Source organism: Pseudophryne corroboree, chromosome 3 (assembly GCF_028390025.1).
Source record: "Pseudophryne corroboree isolate aPseCor3 chromosome 3, aPseCor3.hap2, whole genome shotgun sequence".
In the NCBI taxonomy this organism is placed as follows: domain Eukaryota; kingdom Metazoa; phylum Chordata; class Amphibia; order Anura; family Myobatrachidae; genus Pseudophryne; species Pseudophryne corroboree.
Window position 1 is genome coordinate 545,004,125 of NC_086446.1, and position 21,654 is coordinate 545,025,778.

The following is a 21,654-nucleotide window of genomic DNA, read 5'->3' on the forward strand; positions in this document are numbered from 1 at the left end:
AAGAAGAAAGAAGAAGAAGAAGAAGAAGAAGAAGAAGAAGAAGAAGAAGAAGAAGAAGAAGAAGAAGAAGAAGAAGAAGAAGAAGAAGAAGAAGAAGAAGAAGAAGAAGAAGAAGAAGAAGAAGAAGAAGAAGAAGAAGAAGAAGAAGAAGAAGAAGAAGAAGAAGAAGAAGAGAAGAAGGAAAAAAAAAAAAAAAAAAAAAAAAAAAAGTAACCTAGCTGTTAAAAACAGCTCCTAGTTGAAAGGTGCCATGCTCCTGCCTTGGCAGCAAAAAAGCCCCCAAAAAACTGGCGGGCCCAGAGGACAAGGGAGGCAAGGCCTGCTGGGTAGTTTTAAGTAACCATTTTGGTGCCAGCCTGCTCCCAACCCAGCCTATACCCAGCATTGAGCTTCTCCTGTGCCCCCTAGTGGCCAAAAAATAAATTAATATTTGTGTCATTCTCAAAACTTTTGACCATGGCTGTCTTACTCTCTCAGTTGATTGTTTGGTAATCAGTACTGGCTTGAGGGTTTCTTCCTCACTGTTATTTCTAGTTGTCTTACCTTAGGTGCAACGAGGAATCATTCAGACTAAACAGGAGAAAATAAAATCCCACATTTTAAATGTAAATTAAATTTAAGATTTGTACAAGGATAGTACATCACACACGGACAAAGGAAGCAAACAAGCATGTTGTCTTTCAACCTATACATTGGGCCCAACACAAAAAAAACTGAGGGATTCTCACTTTTTGGCAGACATGACAAACTTGTCATATTCCACAGCCATTTTACAGCACAGAGCTTGGCGGGTGTGTACTGCAGAGCAGTTGGTGTTCACCATGTGATTTCCTGCAAAGAAGAAAAAAAAAGAAAAAAAAAAAAGTCTTAAAATATCTAACATTCAATAATAATAATAATGCTTATAATTTTATAGTGAAAATGTTTATACAGTTAATATGACGCTTTGATAAACTATGTTTTGATTTTCCAATAAGCCTACTATCCAGGATTTGAAAAACTTGACCTGGGCGGGGGTGGGGGAAGACCTTTTTATTCTATAACTCACCTATTTTCTGACGCAGTTCTTGGTCTTCCCAATCCGTGAATATGAAAGTCTGTTCAAAACACAAGAAGATTTTTATTAAAAATATAACAGTCAAAATTTGTACAAGATTTATTATGGAGACATTTCTGCATTAATCATTTATCTGGCTTTGCACTCATTTTAAACTAAATCAGTAATCTACTCGCAAACAATTAAAAACCAAAAAGGATAAATGTGTTACTACAACACAACACGTTTCTCTTAGGTGATGTTACATCAACTGTCAGGACAAAGCTGATGCTACACAGTTTAGTACAGGCCTGGCCAACCTGTGGCTCTCCAGCTGTTATGAAACTATGGGGCAGATGTATTAACCTGGAGAAGGCATAAGGAAGTGATAAACCAGTGATATGAGTAAGGTGATAAAGGCAACAGCCAATCAGCTCCAATATGTAAATGAACAGTTAGGATCTGATTGGCTGGTGCCTTTATCACCTTGCAGATATCACTGGTTTATCACTTCCTTATGCCTTCTCCAGGTTAATAAATCTGCCCCTATATATCCCAGCATGTCCTTCCACAGTTTTAACATTGCTTAATAGCAAAACTGTGGCAGGGCATGCTGGGACTTGTAGCTTCACAACAGCTGGAGAGCCACTGGTTGGAAAAGCTGGTTTAGTATCAGTATCACTTTCCGTCAAAAAAAAAAAAACCAACCACACCACAACTCACCAACCAACCGCTGTTTCCATGTTTCCAGTGACACCCTTCTATCAAAGTCATTTAGTTTATGAGGGTGTAGTATGGTATGCCGGCGGCCGGGCTCCCGGCGACCAGCATACCGGTGCCGGAAGCCCGACCGCCGGCATACCGACAGCACGGCGAGCGCAAACGAGCCCCTTGCGGGCTCGCTGAGGGCGCGGTGGCGCGCGTATTCTCACTCCAGGGGGGTCGTAGACCCCCATGGGGGAGAAACAGTGTCGGTTTGCCGGCTGTCAGGATTCCGGCGCCGGTATACTGTGCACCGGGATCCCGACAGTCGGCAACCTAAAGACCACCCAGTTTATGACCTACCCCAGGTGCCTACAGTGTAATTTGCTGTGGGTGCTTTTGTTATAGGACACAGAGTATGATGGAACAATACACAATGTAGTAAGACTAGTAGCGTTTTGATCAGCCCTCATTATTGTCACCATTTATTTATATGGCACCACATGGGTTCCTCAGAGTTTAAAAAAGTGCATAAATAAATGAACAAAACAAGAAAACAGCAACTTACAGTACAAGACAATGCAGGACAGATCCATGGTAGAGAAACATTGCTGCATCAGCAGTCATGACTCTGAAATAAGCATCAGGGAGGCAGAAACAGTGCCGTTGTAGGGAGTATAAAGTAGATGATAGTCTAAGTAAGGGAACAGGCCCCTGCTAGTGAGAGCTTACATAAAAAGGGGAGGGGCAGACAGACAGGGGTGACACAGATGGGGTAAACAGTATGGGACAGATAGTTTGATCAAAGAATAAAATCTGTCCTTTCCAATGCTGTATAATGCATCCATTTCTCACCTGCTCCTTCGCTTGGGAGATCCAGGTTTGCAGAAGTACATCAAGGCGGCTCTTATGGTATTTCTTTGTGGTTTTTACTGCAATAAATAAATCTTCAATCTGAAGAGGTTGCTTTACATGAAGGCTGTCTCTTTGCCCATGGTCTTGAAGGGATCCTGCTTCCACACTGTAGCTCTCCCATTCTCGAAAATGGTCACTTTGATTGTGCCGTTGCTCAAGATTGCGGGTTTTTCCCCAGTGAGGCTCACGGTAGCTGCTGGCACGGGTTAGGTTACATGCTGGTGCTGGGTGAGGTCTTGGTAACCCATACTGGCCCCAAGGAAGGAGTATGAAGACAACAACACAGACTGACACAGACAGCAGGAAAAAAATCTTGGTCAGTCCCATGCAGGAGATCTTCATCCTTCAGCCCTCTGGAGATGGGCTCAGGTCAGTCAGCTCCGGCATTGCAGACACTGATGGAGAAGTCGGATAAGTGATGAGTGTCCATTCCCCACATGCATTTTTTCTGCAGCATTTACTTACAAAACAAAAATGGCCTGATGCAGAGTTAAGCTTAAGAGCAAAAACATAAGCAATTTGCACTTTGGCCAGCCCATGTTGCACTGCAGGTGGGGCAGATTTAAAATGTACAGAGATTTTATGATTGAGAGGGGCATGTCCTAGCTTCATTTTAAATTTCAGTATAAAAACAAAGCTGCTCAGTATTAATTTGCTATATGCAAAAGCAGACAATATTTTCCCTGCAAGCAAATCAATAAATGCATTTGCACCCCTTGCACTGCGTTATGGTTTAAATAGCTAATTTTTGCTCATTGCCTAATTCTGAGTCTGGCCCAAAGACTCACTGCTGCAATAAAACACCCCGCTCCCTGTCCCCGCCTCAGCAATAAGACACCCCGCTTGCTCTCCCTGCCTCAGCAGCAACAAACCATGCTCCTTGTCCCCGTGGCAGTAAGACACCCCACTCGCTATCCCTGTCTCAGCAATAAGACACCCCGCTCCCTGTTCCCACCTCAGAAATAAGACAACCCGCTCGCTGTCCCCGCCTCAGCAATAACAAACCATGCTCCCTGTCCCCGTGGCAGTTAGACAACCCGCTCCGCGTCCCCACCTCAACAATAAGACACCCCGCTCCCTATCCCCGCCTCAGCAATAAGACACCCCGCTCCCTGTCCCCGCCTCAGCAATAAGACACCCCGCTCCCTGTCCCCGCCTCAGCAATAAGACACCCCGCTCCCTGTCCCCGCCTCAGCAATAAGACACCCCGCTCCCTGTCCCCGCCTCAGCAATAAGACACCCCGCTCCCTGTCCCCGCCTCAGCAATAAGACACCCCGCTCCCTGTCCCCGCAATAAGACACCACGCTCCCTGCCCCCGCCTCAGCAATAAGACACCACGCTCCCTGTCCCCGCCTCAGCAATAAGACACCACGCTCCCTGTCCCCGCCTCAGCAATAAGACACCACGCTCCCTGTCCCCGCCTCAGCAATAAGACACCACGCTCCCTGTCCCTGCCTCAGCAATAAGACACCACACTCCCTGTCCCCGCCTCAGCAATAAGACACCACGCTCCCTGTCCCCGCCTCAGCAATAAGACACTACCCTCGCTGTTTCCACCTCAAGCAGTAAGAGTAAGACACCACGCTCGCTGTGCTTGCTGTCCCCACTGCAGCAATAAAACACCACGCTCCATGCTGTCACCAGGGCAGTATGTTATATACATCTGCCAAGGTGCCCCATTTACACCACCCCAGGCATCATGACCATGTCCCCTATGCCGAGTTCAGTCTTGGGTACAGATCACAGTTAACAAACTCGTCTCTGCAGCTGTCGTCACACAAATCCAATACACCCTGATCCCATTCCCATACCTTTATGTGCAGAGCGCCAGCCACAGTGCGGACACTGACCGCTCACATCTCCGTTTCAGCAGAATAAAGTCATTTAGGTAGCACTGGCAGCAGGCTGACGTCATATGTGTGCGTCGGTATGACGACACTTAACGCATCATGTGACCAGCATTACCGCTTCTGCGTCATCACAAAGACCTCACCAACGTCACGGCGTGCGCCGGGCTACGCCGGAAATGCAACGCGCGTAATCCGGAAGTGATTTGATGGTTGGGGCCGCAGCAACGGAGAACGAGGGGGAAGGGAAGGATGCCGCTCCCGGTACAAGTGTTCAACCTGCAGGTCAGAGCCTGACCGTTACCCGCGGATTGTGTGACCCGGGTGTACCCAGCTACTGACACTGCCTGAGAAGCAGTCGCCCTCCCTAGTGTCCACAGTCACCATGCCGCCCTGTATATGCCGTAGCTGGCCACACACACCTAGTTACACCCTAATCTCTCACTGACAGCTGCAGCACTGTGTCACTGGCATCCTCTGTCTGCATCATACCATGCAGTTCTGCCTGTTACAGTTGGGAGGGTGTGTACAGAGCATTAAACGGAAGTCATTAGAAGGTGACAGCCCTGAAGTAGGTGCTAAGATGCCAGTCCATGCAAAGAGCGGCACATGCACCTTTCTGTATTGTCTGTTATAACTGGATTCTGATCGGCTTCGCTTTATTTATTTAGTGGAGTTTGTAACATGAAGGTTCATATCCGGCTGCTGCAGGCAGCACCTCTATAATAATAATAATAATAATATTATTATTATTATTATTATTATTATTATTATTATACAGCAGCAGTAGTGTTGATGAGTGATTCCTATTGCAGATGTCTCATAGGTACAAATACAGAATCAGGTTTTCTTGCCTTTAGGCAAGGGATGATTAAATCACCACTGCACCATGTACCCTGTAAGGGTACAGTATATTATTATTTTACACTACATTTGTTGATAAATGTCATGGACATATCTGAGGGGATTCTATATTTATGCTTTTCAGCATAAGTTGTTACTTGCTATAGACAGGTGTTGCTCACAGGCCACCTTCTGTAGGATATTAGACTACCTATCTGGGGATGTTTAATGCCTAGGCAGATTATGGCATGGGAATGTGTTATCCCTTGTACTACACAGGTTTTCCTTACGAATCCTGAAATGACTTCAGAACTTTTATGCATATTGTAATTACAGTAGTTTACACATATTTGTCATTTATTAGTCAGGAGTTAAAAGTTGTTGAATTATAATCACATTTTTAAAGGGACCATTAAATGTAAAATATAACTTGCTAGGTATAAAAGTTCTATTAATATATTTGTGAATGAAATTAGTGGCCGTTTTATACATGACAACATATATTTTAATCTTATGCAAATACTGTTTTTATGATTTTTATGCATATATTTGATATGATTTTAATTATTATGCAAAGTGCTTAAAGTTCCTTTCAGGTTTGTTTTAAGCTTATCTTTCTAGCAGTACATAGTTACTTTATTAAAGATCTGTTTTTAGATTGTTTTGTAAATCTGTCAGTATCATTAGGTGATGTCATGGCATATCAGGTAATGCAAGGAATAGTAAAACAATATAGGAGGAAGTTCAGATTGGATTAAGGGGTCTATGTAGTAAGCCTTGGAGGGAGATAAAGTGGATGGAGATAAAGTACCAGCCAATCAGCCTGAGGCGGGTTGCACTCTGTGAGCTCCCAGGGTGCGCCCCGCCGACGCTGTCTGCAACCCGGCATATTGCTGGGTTGGTGACGTCAGTGGTGGCGCTTGGAGATCACATGATCTCCAAATGTCACCCGTCCAAACACAGTGAACGTGAAACGGGTTGCGTCGACCCGGCTCCCATTCACACCGCACAGCAAGCCGAGTTGAACACAAGTTCAACCCTGCTCGCTACCAGGGTTGAAATACCGGGTCGCTTGACCCAGTATCTTTCCCCTGGCACCTTTCAGACCGCTTTATCTCTCTCCAAGGCTTAATACATAGACCCCTAAGTGAGTTCTTAACCACCCACTATATATTTCCATTAGCTCAATGATGGTATGTCTTGGAGCCAGTGTAGTTACAGTAGCTGGTAAATGCTTTTGTTTGTTCTGTGTTGTCAGCAATGCAAATGGGTCTAGTAATTGTCCTAGAAGTAACTGATTTCTTCAACCTACGATTGCTGACATATATAACAGTATATTAAGTACATCTAGGCCAGTGGTTCTCAAACTTGGTCCTCAAAAACCAAATAGTTCATGTTTTGCAGGTCACCTAGCAGGAGCACAGGTGTATTCATTACTCACTGGCACATTTTAAAACATCCACAGGTGGTGCTCATTATTTTACTTGCGCTTCTGTGAGGAGACATGGAAAACATGAACTGTTTGGGGTACTGAGGACCGAGTTTCCGAATCTGTGATCTAGGCGAATACCTCAGGCCACTTGTGTTTCTTCCTCTATTTTTCTTTTTTTCTCCTGCAGGGTCCACAGGTTATCCACGGGATAACATTGGGATCTGAGGGAGCGACAGCAGATTGGTACCAAACAGTCAAAGCTTTCGGCCTCCCAGAATGCAACGGGCCTATCCCTATATCCCCGCCTTCTGGCTCAGGAAAATCAGTTGTTTGTTTGGTGCGGCAGGAGCCGGATCATGGTCAATGGGCTGCTGGTTTTTAGCAGCCATAAGCTTTTTTATTTTATTTTTATAGTCTTACTAGTTTTTTTGGAGCGATCTTTCTAAAAAGCGTCTTATACGTACCTTAGAAAGAGTCGCTCCAACAACACCCGGCCGGGTCGCGACAACGCTTACCCACGTGTACAGTGCTGTTTCGACGGCCGTCTGTGTAGGATGTACTAGCAAGTCCAGCAAACGTTACCAGGCTGTGGCTGGAGCACGGGGAGAAGGTAAGGCATCGGTTCCGCTTAGTAAGGGAAACGCGAGACACAGCCGCACTGTTTCGGGATGGAGACTGCCGAACATTCGCTGACGCGGCTGCCACCTCGGGTGCACCAGCGCTAGGCCTCACGGATCATAGGCTCCAGGGGTAGTATGAGGCCGCAATCCCTGGGGTTGATGTCAGCAGTGGGGAGTAAGATGCTCCCTTGGTCGCCCCCCTGTTCATGACCCGTTTCCTCTGAGTTTCCCACCATGAACCGAGTTCCCGCTTCTGTCTGAGACGCTGTGTATCTAAAACAGGGATGGGGAACCTTCGGCCCTCCAGCTGTTGTTGAACTACACATCCCAGCATGCCTTGCAACAGTTTTTGCATGGCCAAATAGCAAAACTGTAACAAGGCATGCTGGTATGTGTAGTTCAACAACAGCTGGAGGGCCGAAGGTTCCCCATCCCTGATCTAAAAGGACCCAGTCGCAGCATAGGAGGCTGTGTGACTGGTGCGTCAGTGTTCACTGCAGGTTCACGGGGTGGCTGTGTACACTAAAAGCGTCTAGATCCACTCAACGTTCACGAATGTATTGATTGATCAAGGAAGCAGGGTGAAGTCTCCCCTGTATCCCACTCTCCTGAGCCGGTTGATACAGCACTAAGTCTCTATCTACCTTTGAGTACGAATAGTTGGATAAGTGCCTGATGCATATGAGTCTGTAAACTATTGCTGCTGTTTCTTTCACTGTGCGACTGAAATATGGTTAAAACTCCTATATAAGGTAATGCAGTAATATGTTTCTCCTACATACATGAAATGTATCTGTAGTTGATTATGTGCTCATATTGCTTATTATACTAATGTATAACCTGTGACTGATTGCTAGTGTGATTGCTGACTTTACTATAAATTCTGTCAGTTTTTCTGTTTATTCCGATCCTCAATACTGGTGCAAAGCAGGGTAGGGTCGGATTGTCTGTCACTTTAACAAATTTTAAAGTGATTGCAGTCACAAATTGTGTAGTAAATACTGTACTGGTGTGTGATTTATTTATTATGTCTAAAGGCCCATATAGACGGGCCGATGCAGGAGAGATGTGTGCTGAGCAAACCGTTCAGCACACATCTCTCTCGCCGCTCAGCACAGCGTGATCTGTGCTGAGCGTGCGGGGGGAGATGGGGGGCCGCTCATTTCACCCAGCGGGTGAAGTGAGCGACCCGCTAGATTGGCCTGCATGCAGGCCAATCTAGCGATGCGCGGGGCTGCGCATCGCTATCGATGTAGGGGGTACACACGGAGTGATAATGCTCAAATTCTAAGCAATCTAGTCAGATTGCTTAGAATATCGCTCCGTGAGTACCCCCCTTAAGAAAGGCAAGGGTGAGGAGGATACACTCTCCACAGCAGCACCTACGCTCATTTTATATGTTTGTCTTGCAAAGCTGGGTTAACCTCAGGATCTGGTTCAAAATAGATTATGTGCAAATTGTTTTAGCTTTCACCAAAGCCTCTTGAATAACCAAGACCAGCTATGGCTTTAGCCTGGTTGGCAAAAGCAGTGGCAGCCTGGGCTGATGCATTGGAGGATGATCTTTCAGTGGCATCTAGAGAGCAAAAATCCCATATTGCACATATCAAACAGGCTGCTATTTTTATGGAAGAAGCAGCCTTGGATATGGATACATTTGCCTCCCAGGCATCAGCCTCAGCAGTAGCAGCTCGCAGAGCGGTTTGGCTATGTACATGGAAAGCTGACTCAGAATCCAAGAAGGTTCTGGAGTCTGCCTTTTACTGGAGATATTCTTTTTCGGTAAAGAATTAACCAGTATTTTGGAGTCAGAAGCGGACTCCAAGAAAGTGATGTTTCCTTACACACACACACACACACACACACACACACACACACACACACACACACACACACACACACACACACACACACACACACACACACACCTAGATTTCCAACTTTTTGGACTCAAGGAAAGGGTTATGGCAAACAATCTCAATCTGACAAGTCTGATAAGACTAAAAAGCATTGGGCTACCAGAGGACCGGCTTCCAAATCAGAATATAAGCCATCAGCCTGATGGTGCGGGCCTCCACCTGGGGGACCCCAGGGTGGGATGCAGACTTCTTCATTTTGCACAGATCTGGCAGCAGTCCACCACAAATGCCTGGGAGCAAGAAGCGGTATCTCATGGTTATGCGTTTGCTTTCAAGAAACACCCAGGTTTTTTTGTACCAGCCCATCTTCCGTGGAAACGAAGGCCAGGGCTTTGAAGAGGCAGTTCAGAAGTTGCTTCAGTCAGGAGTGATAATTCTAGTTCCTCCTGCGCAACGAGGACAAGGTTTTTATTCCAACCTGTTTCTAGTCCAGAAGTCAAATGGGTCATTCCGGCCCATACTCAATCTCAAAGTGCTGAACAAGTACATTTTTGTGCCTCAGTTTCATATGGAGACTTCACGTTCCATTATTTTGCAAATGGAGCTGGAGGATTTATGGTATCCCTGGATATCCAGGATGTTCACCTACATGTTCCTATAGCACTGTCCCATCAGCGCTATCTCCGTTTTGCTATCCTCCAGCAACATTTTCAGTTTCAGGCCCTACCATTTGGACTGGCCACAGCTCCAGAGTATTCAGCAAAATTATGGTGGTAATGGCATCTTATCTCCGTCAGCAGGGGATAAGGATTTTATCATACCTTGACGATTTATTAATCCTGGCATAATCTCAGGAATTGCTTCAGTGGCATCTGCAACAGACAATAGCTTGTTTGCAGAGACACGGTTGGCTCATAAATTGGGCAAAGTTATCCCTGGTTCCATCACAACGGATGACTCACTTGTGAGCTGAGTTGGATTTGGGTCTTCAGAGAGTAATTTTACCTCTGAACAAAATATCCAAAATTCAGTCAAGGCTACAGGATCGCTGTCACGATCCGGGTATCTGGACGCCATTTCTTACCCATCAGATGCCTCCTAAGGCTGGCTCAGCGCTCCAGGACCGGATCCCATCTGTTATCCTGATGTGTACATTCCTGTATCCTCTCCTGTCACTCTGGGACGCTGTCACAGTAAACGCCATATTACACCTGGCATGGCGTCTCCCGCGGCCTCCGCCGCCGTCCCTGAACTTCTGCATGCAGAGTGTCTGAGTGGCGATTACGTCAGCCGCGGCCTCCGCTGTGTCCGCGTGGTTGGATGTGCATCTGTCAGCCTGGCGCCTCCTGTCTCCGGTGGCCGGCGCCGCCATTACTGTTTTCATTACCACATGGATTACAAACCAAACTTCCCTCCAAGTGTCTGCATGGGCGCAGCCATCTTGGATTCTGTCAGCTGATCATTTCCACCAATCTGTTCTCAGTATTGATAATCTGCATAATTGCCTAGCCAATCCCTTCCTTGCTGCAGGTATAAATACACTGTGCCTGAGCAAGGAAGGCGTCAGTGCTTTGGTTGTCAAACCTAGTTCCTGTTTGTCTCTCTCCTGTGATTGTCTTCCAGGTTCCAGCTCCTGTCTCAAGACTTCCACCATAGAGACCCGCACCAGCATTCCACCTGCGGTGTAGCCTGACTCTCCAATCCATTGTGGATTCATCTGTTTCCAGTTACAACATTACCTGCTTCCAGCTCAGCTTCCAGCAGAGTACAGCTTCCCTTAAAGGGCCGGTGTCCTTTCTACACTTTACCACTCTCCACCGGTATTATTATTTCTCCGCTCTCAAGTTCTACATTTCAGTTCATATTTCATCGCTCCCAAGTTCATTTATTATTTAACTGGTTCCAGCCAGTATCCACTCCGTGCTAACAACAGTCTGGTTCCAGCCAGTATCCACAGCAGCTGTTTTATCTTCAGCAACCCAGCTTTTCCTGGAACACCAGCTGGCACAATCCTGGGTTATCTCCATTACTACAGTCGGGCCTGGTAAGGACTTTCCATCTAGAAGATCATAAGAACTATCTCACACTACCAGTGCCCTGTGGCTCCTGCCATCCTGTAGTACCCAGGAACTGTATTTATTCTTTGCTGACTTTTACGTTTTCTTTTACTGCTGCTGTGTTGCGGAGTTGTCATAATAAACATCATTGACTTTTATCCAAGTTGTCGTGGTCACGCCTTCGGGCAGTTATTATTCATGTTACTTACATGTCCAGGGGTCTGATACAACCTCCCAGGTTCCGGTACATCTCAGCCCCTACAACTGAGGCTGCCTCCCGTCAGCTCAGGCCCTCAGTTGTGACAGTAAGCACTGACCTAATGAATCCAGCCGGAGACCAGGATCAAGCGGCCAGGCCGATGCAAGAACTGGCAGCCCGACTAGAACATCAGGAGGCTGCACAGGGCCACATCATCCGCTGTCTCCAGGATCTCTCTACTCGGCTGGATGGGATTCAGACAACTCTCCGTGGATCAGGCGCGTCTGGTGCGTCAACCACAGTGACTCCAGCTATAACCCCACCCACCTTACCCATTTCTGCTCCACGTCTTCATCTTCCAACGCCAGCAAAATTTGACGGATCTCCAAGATTCTGCAGGGGATTTCTCAACCAGTGTGAGATTCAGTTTGAGCTACAACCTGGCAATTTTCCCAGTGACCGTACAAAAATTGCCTACATTATTTCTCTTCTCAGTGGCTCAGCCCTTGATTGGGCATCACCGTTATGGGAGAGGTCCGACACCCTGCTATCTTCCTACACTGCCTTCGTGTCAACATTCAGGCGCATCTTCGACGAGCCAGGCCGGGTAACCTCAGCTTCATCCGAGATTCTCCGTTTACGCCAGGGGTCACGTACTGTAGGACAATATCTGATACAGTTCCAGATCCTGGCATCCGAACTGGCATGGAACGACGAGGCCCTGTATGCTGCATTCTGGCATGGCTTATCTGAGCGTATTAAAGATGAGTTAGCTACCAGAGACTTACCTTCTAAGTTAGATGAGCTAATCTCACTCTGCACGAAAGTTGATTTACGTTTCAGAGAGAGAGCAACTGAGCGTGGAAGATCATCTGCTCCAAAATCTTCTGCTCCTCCTCCTCGTCAACTGTCACCATCTAAAGATGAGCCCATGCAACTTGGCCGTTCCCGTTTAACTCCTGCTGAGCGCCGAAGACGTCTCTCCGAGTTTCTCTGTCTCTATTGTGCAGCTCCGTCTCACACCATTAATGCCTGTCCCAAACGTCCGGGAAACTCCAAATCCTAGCTCGCCAAGGAGAGGGCCGGCTAGGAGTAATGATCTCCTCTCCATCTCCTCAAGATTGTAATCTCCCAGTCTCGCTTCAAGTTGCTCAACGTTATCGGAACGTCATTGCCCTCCTTGATTCCGGAGCAGCTGGGAACTTTATTACCGAAGCCTATGTTAAACGGTGGTCCCTACCCACCGAGAGACTTCCTTCGTCCATTTCTTTAACTGCCGTGGATGGCAGCAAAATTTTTGATGCAGTTATTTCTTTAAGGACTCTACCAGTTCGTCTGAGAGTGGGAGTTCTTCATTCCGAACTTATTTCTTTTTTAGTGATTCCAAGAGCCACACATCCTGTGGTCCTGGGCCTTCCATGGCTCCGTCTTCACAATCCTACAATTGATTGGACGACTACGCAAATCCTGGCATGGGGTTCCTCCTGTGCTGAGACATGTTTGTTTAAAGTATTGCCTGTCTGTTCTTTCTCCCCCAGGTCGTCTGATGTTCCACCTCCTCCATATCAAGATTTCACGGATGTGTTCAGTAAAGCTTCTGCTGATATCCTTCCTCCTCATAGAGAATGGGACTGTCCGATTGATCTCGTTCCAGGGAAGGTTCCACCTCGAGGCCGAACTTATCCGTTGTCTCTGCCTGAGACGCATTCTATGGAGGAATATATTAAAGAGAACCTAGCAAAGGGGTTCATTCGACCTTCTTCTTCTCCAGCCGGCGCAGGCTTCTTTTTTGTAAAAAAGAAAGATGGTGGTCTGCGGCCGTGCATCGACTACAGAGGTTTGAACGACATTACCATCAAGAACCGTTATCCTTTACCCCTGATTACTGAGCTCTTTGACAGAGTTAGCGGAGCTACCATCTTTACAAAGCTGGACTTGCGAGGTGCATACAATCTCATCCGGATCCGTGAGGGTGACGAGTGGAAGACCGCCTTTAACACCCGTGACGGACATTATGAGTACCTCGTCATGCCCTTCGGATTGAGCAATGCTCCAGCTGTCTTCCAGCATTTTGTCAATGAGATCTTCAGAGACATTCTATACCGTCATGTCGTGGTCTATCTAGACGATATCCTCATTTTTGCCAACGATTTAGAGGAACATCGTTTTTGGGTTAAAGAGGTTCTGTCCCGTCTCCGTGTCAATCATCTCTATTGCAAATTAGAAAAATGCGTCTTTGAAGTCAAGTCCATTCCGTTTCTAGGGTACATTGTGTCCGGTTCCGGACTAGAGATGGATCCTGAGAAACTACAAGCAATCCAAAATTGGCCGGTACCCTTAACCCTCAAAGGGGTCCAGAGGTTCTTAGGGTTCGCCAACTATTACCGAAAGTTTATACGAGACTTTTCCACCATTGTGGCGCCTATTACTGCTTTCACTAAGAAGGGTGCTAACCCGTCCAAGTGGTCTGAAGAAGCCATGCAAGCATTTCATCTTTTAAAACAAAGGTTCATCTCTGCGCCTGTTCTGAAACAGCCTGACATCGACTCTCCTTTCATCTTAGAGGTGGATGCCTCCTCCGTTGGAGTAGGAGCGGTGTTATCTCAGAGGGCTAAAGATGGCCATTTACACCCTTGCAGTTTCTTCTCCCGGAAGTTCTCCCCAGCTGAGCGCAACTATGCCATTTGCGACCAGGAGTTGCTAGCCATCAAGCTCGCTCTAGAAGAGTGGAGGTATCTGTTGGAGGGAGCTTCTCATTCAATCACCATACTTACAGACCACAAGAACCTTTTATACCTGAAGGGCGCACAATGTCTCAACCCTCGTCAGGCCAGATGGGCACTTTTCTTTTCCAGGTTCGACTTTAAACTCCAGTTCTGTCCGGGCTCTCAGAATCGCAAGGCCGATGCCCTTTCCCGCTCATGGGAGCAAGAAAATGAGTCAGAGTCTTCAGACAAGCATCCTATTATAAATCCGTTGGCATTCTCCACGGTAGGGATGGACTCTACGCCCCCATCAGGGAAAAGTTTTGTGAAGCCGATGCTAAGGAAGAAGCTCATGCATTGGGCCCATGCTTCCTGTTTTGCCGGACATACAGGTATCCAAAAAACCCTGGAGTTTATCTCTAGGTCCTATTGGTGGCCAACTCTGAAAAAGGACGTCTTGGAGTTTATTGCATCTTGCCCAAAGTGTGCCCAACATAAAGTATCCCGCCAGTCGCCTGCGGGGCAACTGGTTCCACTATCCGTTCCCCGTCGACCATGGACCCACTTGTCGATGGATTTCATTACAGACTTACCCATGTGCAACAAGTTCAATACCATCTGGGTGGTAGTTGACCGGTTCACCAAGATGGCACACTTCATTCCTCTCACCGGTCTTCCGTCAGCTTCCAAGTTGGCTCAAGTATTCATACAAGAGATCTTCCGACTCCACGGTCTTCCTGAAGAAATTATCTCAGATCGAGGAGTTCAATTCACAGCCAAATTCTGGCGAAGTTTATGTCAAGTCCTCCAAGTCAAGCTAAAGTTTTCCACGGCTTACCATCCTCAGACCAATGGTCAAACCGAGAGGGTGAATCAGGACTTGGAGGCCTTCCTCCGCATCTATGTGTCCTCCTCTCAAGATGACTGGGTTCAATTACTTCCCTGGGCCGAGTTCTGTCATAACAACCAGTATCATTCTTCATCTGCTTCAACACCATTCTTCACTAACTTTGGATTCCACCCTAAAGTCCCTGAGTTCCAACCGCTTCCAGCAACTTCTGTTCCCGCAGTGGATATCACCTTGCATCAGTTTGCCAATATCTGGAAGAGCGTACGATCAGCTCTGCTCAAGGCATCGTTCAGGTACAAGAAGTTTGCGGATAAGAAGCGTCGAGCAGTTCCTGCTCTCAAGGTGGGTGATCGGGTATGGTTATCCACGAAGAATTTGAGGTTAAGAGTTCCCAGTATGAAGTTTGCACCTCGCTATATCGGTCCTTTCAAGATTGAACAAGTCATCAATCCTGTTGCTTACAGACTCCAGTTGCCTCCCTTCTTAAAAATACCCAGGACATTCCATGTTTCCCTGTTGAAACCGCTGATCTTGAATCGGTTTCATTCCTCACTTCCTCCAACTCCGAAAGTCCAAACTCAACGAGGCGTTGAGTATGAAGTGGCCAAGATCCTGGACTCACGTCACCGTTACGGTCAACTACAATATCTTATTGACTGGAAGGGTTATGGTCCTGAGGAACGTTCATGGACCAATGCTTCTGATGTCCATGCTCCTGCCTTGGTCCGGAGATTCCATTCCAAGTTTCCTCAAAAGCCAAAGAAGTGTCCTGGGGCCACTCCTAAAGGGGGGGGTGCTGTCACGATCCGGGTATCTGGACGCCATTTCTTACCCATCAGATGCCTCCTAAGGCTGGCTCAGCGCTCCAGGACCGGATCCCATCTGTTATCCTGATGTGTACATTCCTGTATCCTCTCCTGTCACTCTGGGACGCTGTCACAGTAAACGCCATATTACACCTGGCATGGCGTCTCCCGCGGCCTCCGCCGCCGTCCCTGAACTTCTGCATGCAGAGTGTCTGAGTGGCGATTACGTCAGCCGCGGCCTCCGCTGTGTCCGCGTGGTTGGATGTGCATCTGTCAGCCTGGCGTCTCCGGTGGCCGGCGCCGCCATTACGGTTTTCATTACCACATGGATTACAAACCAAACTTCCCTCCAAGTGTCTGCATGGGCGCAGCCATCTTGGATTCTGTCAGCTGATCATTTCCACCAATCTGTTCTCAGTATTGATAATCTGCATAATTGCCTAGCCAATCCCTTCCTTGCTGCAGGTATAAATACACTGTGCCTGAGCAAGGAAGGCGTCAGTGCTTTGGTTGTCAAACCTAGTTCCTGTTTGTCTCTCTCCTGTGATTGTCTTCCAGGTTCCAGCTCCTGTCTCAAGACTTCCACCATAGAGACCCGCACCAGCATTCCACCTGCGGTGTAGCCTGACTCTCCAATCCATTGTGGATTCATCTGTTTCCAGCTACAACATTACCTGCTTCCAGCTCAGCTTCCAGCAGAGTACAGCTTCCCTTAAAGGGCCGGTGTCCTTTCTACACTTTACCACTCTCCACCGGTATTATTATTTCTCCGCTCTCAAGTTCTACATTTCAGTTCATATTTCATCGCTCCCAAGTTCATTTATTATTTAACTGGTTCCAGCCAGTATCCACTCCGTGCTAACAACAGTCTGGTTCCAGCCAGTATCCACAGCAGCTGTTTTATCTTCAGCAACCCAGCTTTTCCTGGAACACCAGCTGGCACAATCCTGGGTTATCTCCATTACTACAGTCGGGCCTGGTAAGGACTTTCCATCTAGAAGATCATAAGAACTATCTCACACTACCAGTGCCCTGTGGCTCCTGCCATCCTGTAGTACCCAGGAACTGTATTTATTCTTTGCTGACTTTTACGTTTTCTTTTACTGCTGCTGTGTTGCGGAGTTGTCATAATAAACATCATTGACTTTTATCCAAGTTGTCGTGGTCACGCCTTCGGGCAGTTATTATTCATGTTACTTACATGTCCAGGGGTCTGATACAACCTCCCAGGTTCCGGTACATCTCAGCCCCTACAACTGAGGCTGCCTCCCGTCAGCTCAGGCCCTCAGTTGTGACAATCTGCTACACAGTCAAAGGGTATCCATTCACGCAGCAATACGTGTGATGGGGTTGCTGGTGTTGACAATCGACATGGTGGAGTATGCTCGGTTCCACTCGAGGCCTCTGCAACATCTGATCCTTTCCAAATGGAATGGTCTTCATCTGACAATAAAAACGCAGACTATGGTCCTTCCTTTGGAAGTAAGGAGGTCATTAGGCTGGTGGCTACAGACATCCCATCTGGACAAAGGGAGACCCTTTTGGATATCAGATTGGGAAATTCTGACCACGAACCTCAACCATCAGGGAGGAACTCTCAGCCAAAACGCAATGAAGGAGGTAAGTCACACGTTAAAGTGGGCACGACTTCATCATCCAGCCTTGTCCGCAGTGTTCTTTCCGGGAGTTCTAAACTGGGAAGCGGATTTTCTCAGTCGACACGCCATTCATGCAAACGAATGGGCTTTACACCCCAAGGTCTTCTTGTAGACAATTGGGCGTTACCAGAGAGAGATCTCATGGCATCCCGTCAGAACAACAATGTTCCCGCATACGGGTCAAGAACAAAGGATCCCAAAGCGATCTTTGTGGATGCCCTGTCAGTGAGATGGGACTTTTGTCTGGCCTATGTGTTTCCACCAATCGCCCTGTTACCCAGGGTGATGCGAAAGGCAAAACAAGGAAGGGGTGCCGTGATACTAATAGCTCCGGCTTGGCCCAGAAAACATTGGTACACAGATCTGCAGAAGCTGTCGATGGATGTTCCATTCCTACTCCCTCAACGTCCAGATCTACTGTTGCCGGGTCCTTGCTATCACAGGCACCTGCATTGACTGTCTTTGACGACATGGCTCTTGAGACTTCCAACCTGAAAGCAAGAGGATTCTCAGAACAGGTGATTCAAACAATGCTCAGAGCAAGGAAACAATCTTCAGCTCGCATTTATCACCGAATATGGCAAGCCTATATTCAGTGATGCAGTGACTGGAAATTTGACCCTAGGTCTTTCAGAGTTTCCAGAGTCTTAGCGTTCCTTCAGGCAGGAATGGACAAAGGTCTACGGGTGGCTTCCTTGAGAGTGCAGGTGTCAGCATTGACTGTATGGTTTCAAATGAAAATTGCTAACCTGCAGGATGTGCACACTTTTTTTCTAGGGAATTCTGCACATTCAACCTCCCTTTGTTCTTCCTACAGTGCCTTAGGACTTAAGTTTACTCCTAAAGGCTCTTCAAGTTGTCCCATTTGAACCACCAAAATTATTGGATCTTAAATGGTTGACAGCTAAAGTTCTCTTTCTACTGGCTATTGCTTCAGCTAGAATAGTTTCAGATTTAGGAGCATTATTATGTCGCCCTCCTTTTCTGATTTTTTTTTATCCGGATAAAGCAGTTCTCAGAATCAAATCTGGGTATCTTCCTAAGGTGGTGTCTAAATTCCACCTTAACAAAGAAATTATAGTCCTGGCCTTCCAAGGGCCGGACGTTTCTGCGGGAGATGCATCGTTGGACGTAGTCTGTGCTTTAAGGATCTACGTGGATCGTACCAGTGCCATCAGAAAAACAGACACACTCTTCGTTCTCTACGGATTTCACAAGAGAGGATGGCCTGCTGACAAGCCGACACTGGCGAGGTGGCTTCGAATTACTATTTCAGAAGTATATTCTCAAGCTGATCTCCCTGTTCCGGCTAATGTCTTTGCTCACTCTACTCGTTAGGTAGGTCCGTCATGGACAGCTCAAAGTGGTGCTTCAGCAGAACAGATATGTAAGGCAGCCACATGGTTTTCCATTAACACATTCATTAGACATTATGTCTTTGATACCTTTGCCTCTCAGGACGCTCAATTTGGGTGAAGGATTCTCCTGTCCAATCAGGAGCGTCCCCACTTTTAAATTGCTTTGGGACATCCCAATGTTATCCTGTGGATAACCTATGGACCATGCAGGAGAAGTAATCGTTATAGTAGACTTACCGTTGATAACTCTATTTCTCCTAAGTCCACAGGGATCCTACCCTGACGCACCTGATTTGAGGATCCTTTCACTCACTAACCTGTTCCTTCTTGTACAGAAGGGTGTGCATGTGTGTTCTCGCCTGATTAGGGCTCTCTATGATGCTCCTGCCTTGAGCTTTGGGAAACAACTGATTTGCCTGAGCAAGGAGGCGGGATATATGGATGGGCCCATTGCATTCTGGGAGGCCGAAAGCTTTGATTGTTTTGTGCCAATCCGTTGTCGCTACCTCATATTCCAATGTTATCCAGTGGACTTAGGATAAGTAGAGTTATCAACATACCGTCTACCATAACAATTTTTTTTTTTTATGGGAGTGTTTTACATTTTTTAATTTTTGTTTAAACATGTGTATGGATGAGGCTGACGCCTTCAGTAAACCATACCCATTTACTTGGATTACAGTAGTGCAGTATCAGAATGCTGCCTCTTCCATTTTTATGCTTTTCCACTTTTAACGAATTGGAAAGTCTGCAAACAGCAGTCGAAGAGTATATTAAATGTAAATAATCAGACCCACTTATTATGCATTTTTATTAGCATTACAAACGCCATTGGATTTGTGTGCTGCCGACACTACCCATAGGGCTGAAACACACGCGCCGGCTTTTACCGGCCGGGAAAAAGCCGGATGGCTTTTTCCCGTGCCGGTATTGTAGTTATCAGTGTGAGGGGTAGGGGCCTTTCACACTGCACGGCCTCGGCCCGGCTGCCGGGTTGCAGCCGGAAATATCCACTGGAAGGTCCGGCTGCCGGGCGGGGGCCGAGCCGTCTTTGAAGGCAGTGGACCGTGTGTGTGAAGGGGAGCTTTCACACACAAGGTTTTTTTCCCAAGCCGTGTCTGCTGCTGCGCATGCGCCCAGCATTACACATGGCTCAAAGCCGTTGTGTGTGAAAGACTCTGCCGGATGGCAAAAAGCCGGACAAAGTTTGGAGAAACCGCTGCGTGTGTTACAACCCTTACATGTGAGCAATCCTGGCCAAGTCTGTTCTGTATCTCCATAGTACACAAATGCTCTTAGATGTAGTATAACTGAGGCAATATTTTAACAGTTTTATGACAATGTTTTTGTCTAACTTTCTAAAACCCATACTACGAAAAAAAAAATGATTGATAAACTTAAGGTCCATACATACGGTGAGATTCGGGCTATGTCCGATTCTCACTATGCGACATGGACTGTGGTCGGTATCGCAAGCAAAGATGACTGCTTGCGATACCGATTTTGGCTAAGTGACAATTTTGAATATCTTTTACACGAGATAGTCAAAGTTTACTTGCCTGCACAGTCTATTTTTGCTTGCGACGCTGATCTCGCGGGACTGCACATCGGCATCGCAAGCTGTGTACGCACAGTGCAATATGCACTAACTTTCCTTATGATTTTGACAGTGTGTACACACCTTCACTCAGACAAACATTCTAAATATGAAAATTACAATTTCTCTAACGTCCTTGAGTTTGCTGGGACTCCGTAAGGACCATGGGGAATAGACGGGCTCTGCAGGAGATGGGGCACTTTAAGAAAGCTTTGGACTCTGGGTGTGCACTGGCTCCTCCCTCTATGCCTCTCCTCCAGACCTCAGTTTTACACTAAGCCCAGAGCAAGATGGGTGCACTGCAGAGAGCTCTCCAGAGTTCTCTGCCTAGAAGCATTTTTGTTTGGATTTTTTTTCTACCTTTTACTACTTTTTCACAGGGAGCACTGCTGGCAACAGGCTCCCTGCATCGTGGGACTGAGGAGAGAGGAGCAGACCTTCTTGTCAAAGATAGGTTCTGCTTCCTCGGCTACTGGACACCATTAGCTCCAGAGGGGGTTAACGCAGGTTCTTACTGGGCAGCCACCCCCGGAGCCGCGCCGCCGTTCTCCTCACAGCGCTAGAAGTACAGAAGACAGAAGTCGTCAGGCGGCAGAAGCCTTCAGCTTCACTGAGGTAACGCACAGCTGCAGTGCATATTATACAGCGCTGCTGGGGGAAAACAATTTATGTTGGTCTCCAGGGTTATTGCGCTGGGGTGTGTGCTGGCATACTCTCTCTCTGTCTCTCCAAAGGGCCTTGACAGGGATACTGTCTTCAGGAAAGGGGTTCCCTGTGTGTGTGTGTGAGAAGTGTGTCGGTACGTGTGTGTCGACATGTTTGACGAGGAAGGCTTGCTTAATGTGGAGGGGGAGTGCTTGAATGTCAGGTCGCCGTCGGCAACGCCGACACCGGAATGGGTGGATATGCTGAATGTCTTGAATGCAAATGTCAATCTATTGCATTAAAGATTAGACAAAGCAGAAGCTAGTGATCAGTCAGGTAGCCAGTCCATGCCTGTCCCTGGGGCGCCAGGTCCTTCGGGGTCTCAGAAGCGCACCATATACCAGATCGATGACACATATACCGACACAGATACTGACTCTAGTGTCGACTATGAAGATGCAAAATTACAGCCAAAGGTGGCTAAGGGTATACGGTACATGATTATGGCAATTAAAAAGGTTTTG

The 21,654-nt window shown here is 47.1% G+C and overlaps 2 protein-coding genes across 4 annotated transcripts in view; one reads left to right on the forward strand and one right to left on the reverse strand.

Annotated features, from left to right (window-relative positions):
• Nucleotides 1-4,640, reverse strand: part of RFNG (RFNG O-fucosylpeptide 3-beta-N-acetylglucosaminyltransferase) — a 40,642-nt gene extending 36,002 nt beyond the window's left edge. The window contains exons 1-4 of the mRNA XM_063961237.1: nucleotides 4,466-4,640; nucleotides 2,594-3,048; nucleotides 1,049-1,097; nucleotides 729-831 (exon numbers count right to left, since the gene is read on the reverse strand). Coding sequence (XP_063817307.1) covers nucleotides 729-831; nucleotides 1,049-1,097; nucleotides 2,594-2,995 — 554 coding nt within the window. The 5' untranslated portion in view covers nucleotides 2,996-3,048; nucleotides 4,466-4,640. The remainder of the gene's footprint in view (nucleotides 1-728; nucleotides 832-1,048; nucleotides 1,098-2,593; nucleotides 3,049-4,465) is intronic.
• A 23-nt stretch (nucleotides 4,641-4,663) lies between these two features.
• Nucleotides 4,664-21,654, forward strand: part of GPS1 (G protein pathway suppressor 1) — a 90,778-nt gene continuing 73,787 nt past the window's right edge. Inside the window, exon 1 of one of the 3 annotated variants that reach the window (XM_063961236.1) lies at nucleotides 4,664-4,786. In XM_063961236.1, coding sequence (XP_063817306.1) covers nucleotides 4,754-4,786 — 33 coding nt within the window. In that variant the 5' untranslated portion in view covers nucleotides 4,664-4,753. The remainder of the gene's footprint in view (nucleotides 4,787-21,654) is intronic. The other 2 variants (XM_063961235.1, XM_063961234.1) reach the window with 2 other exon arrangements.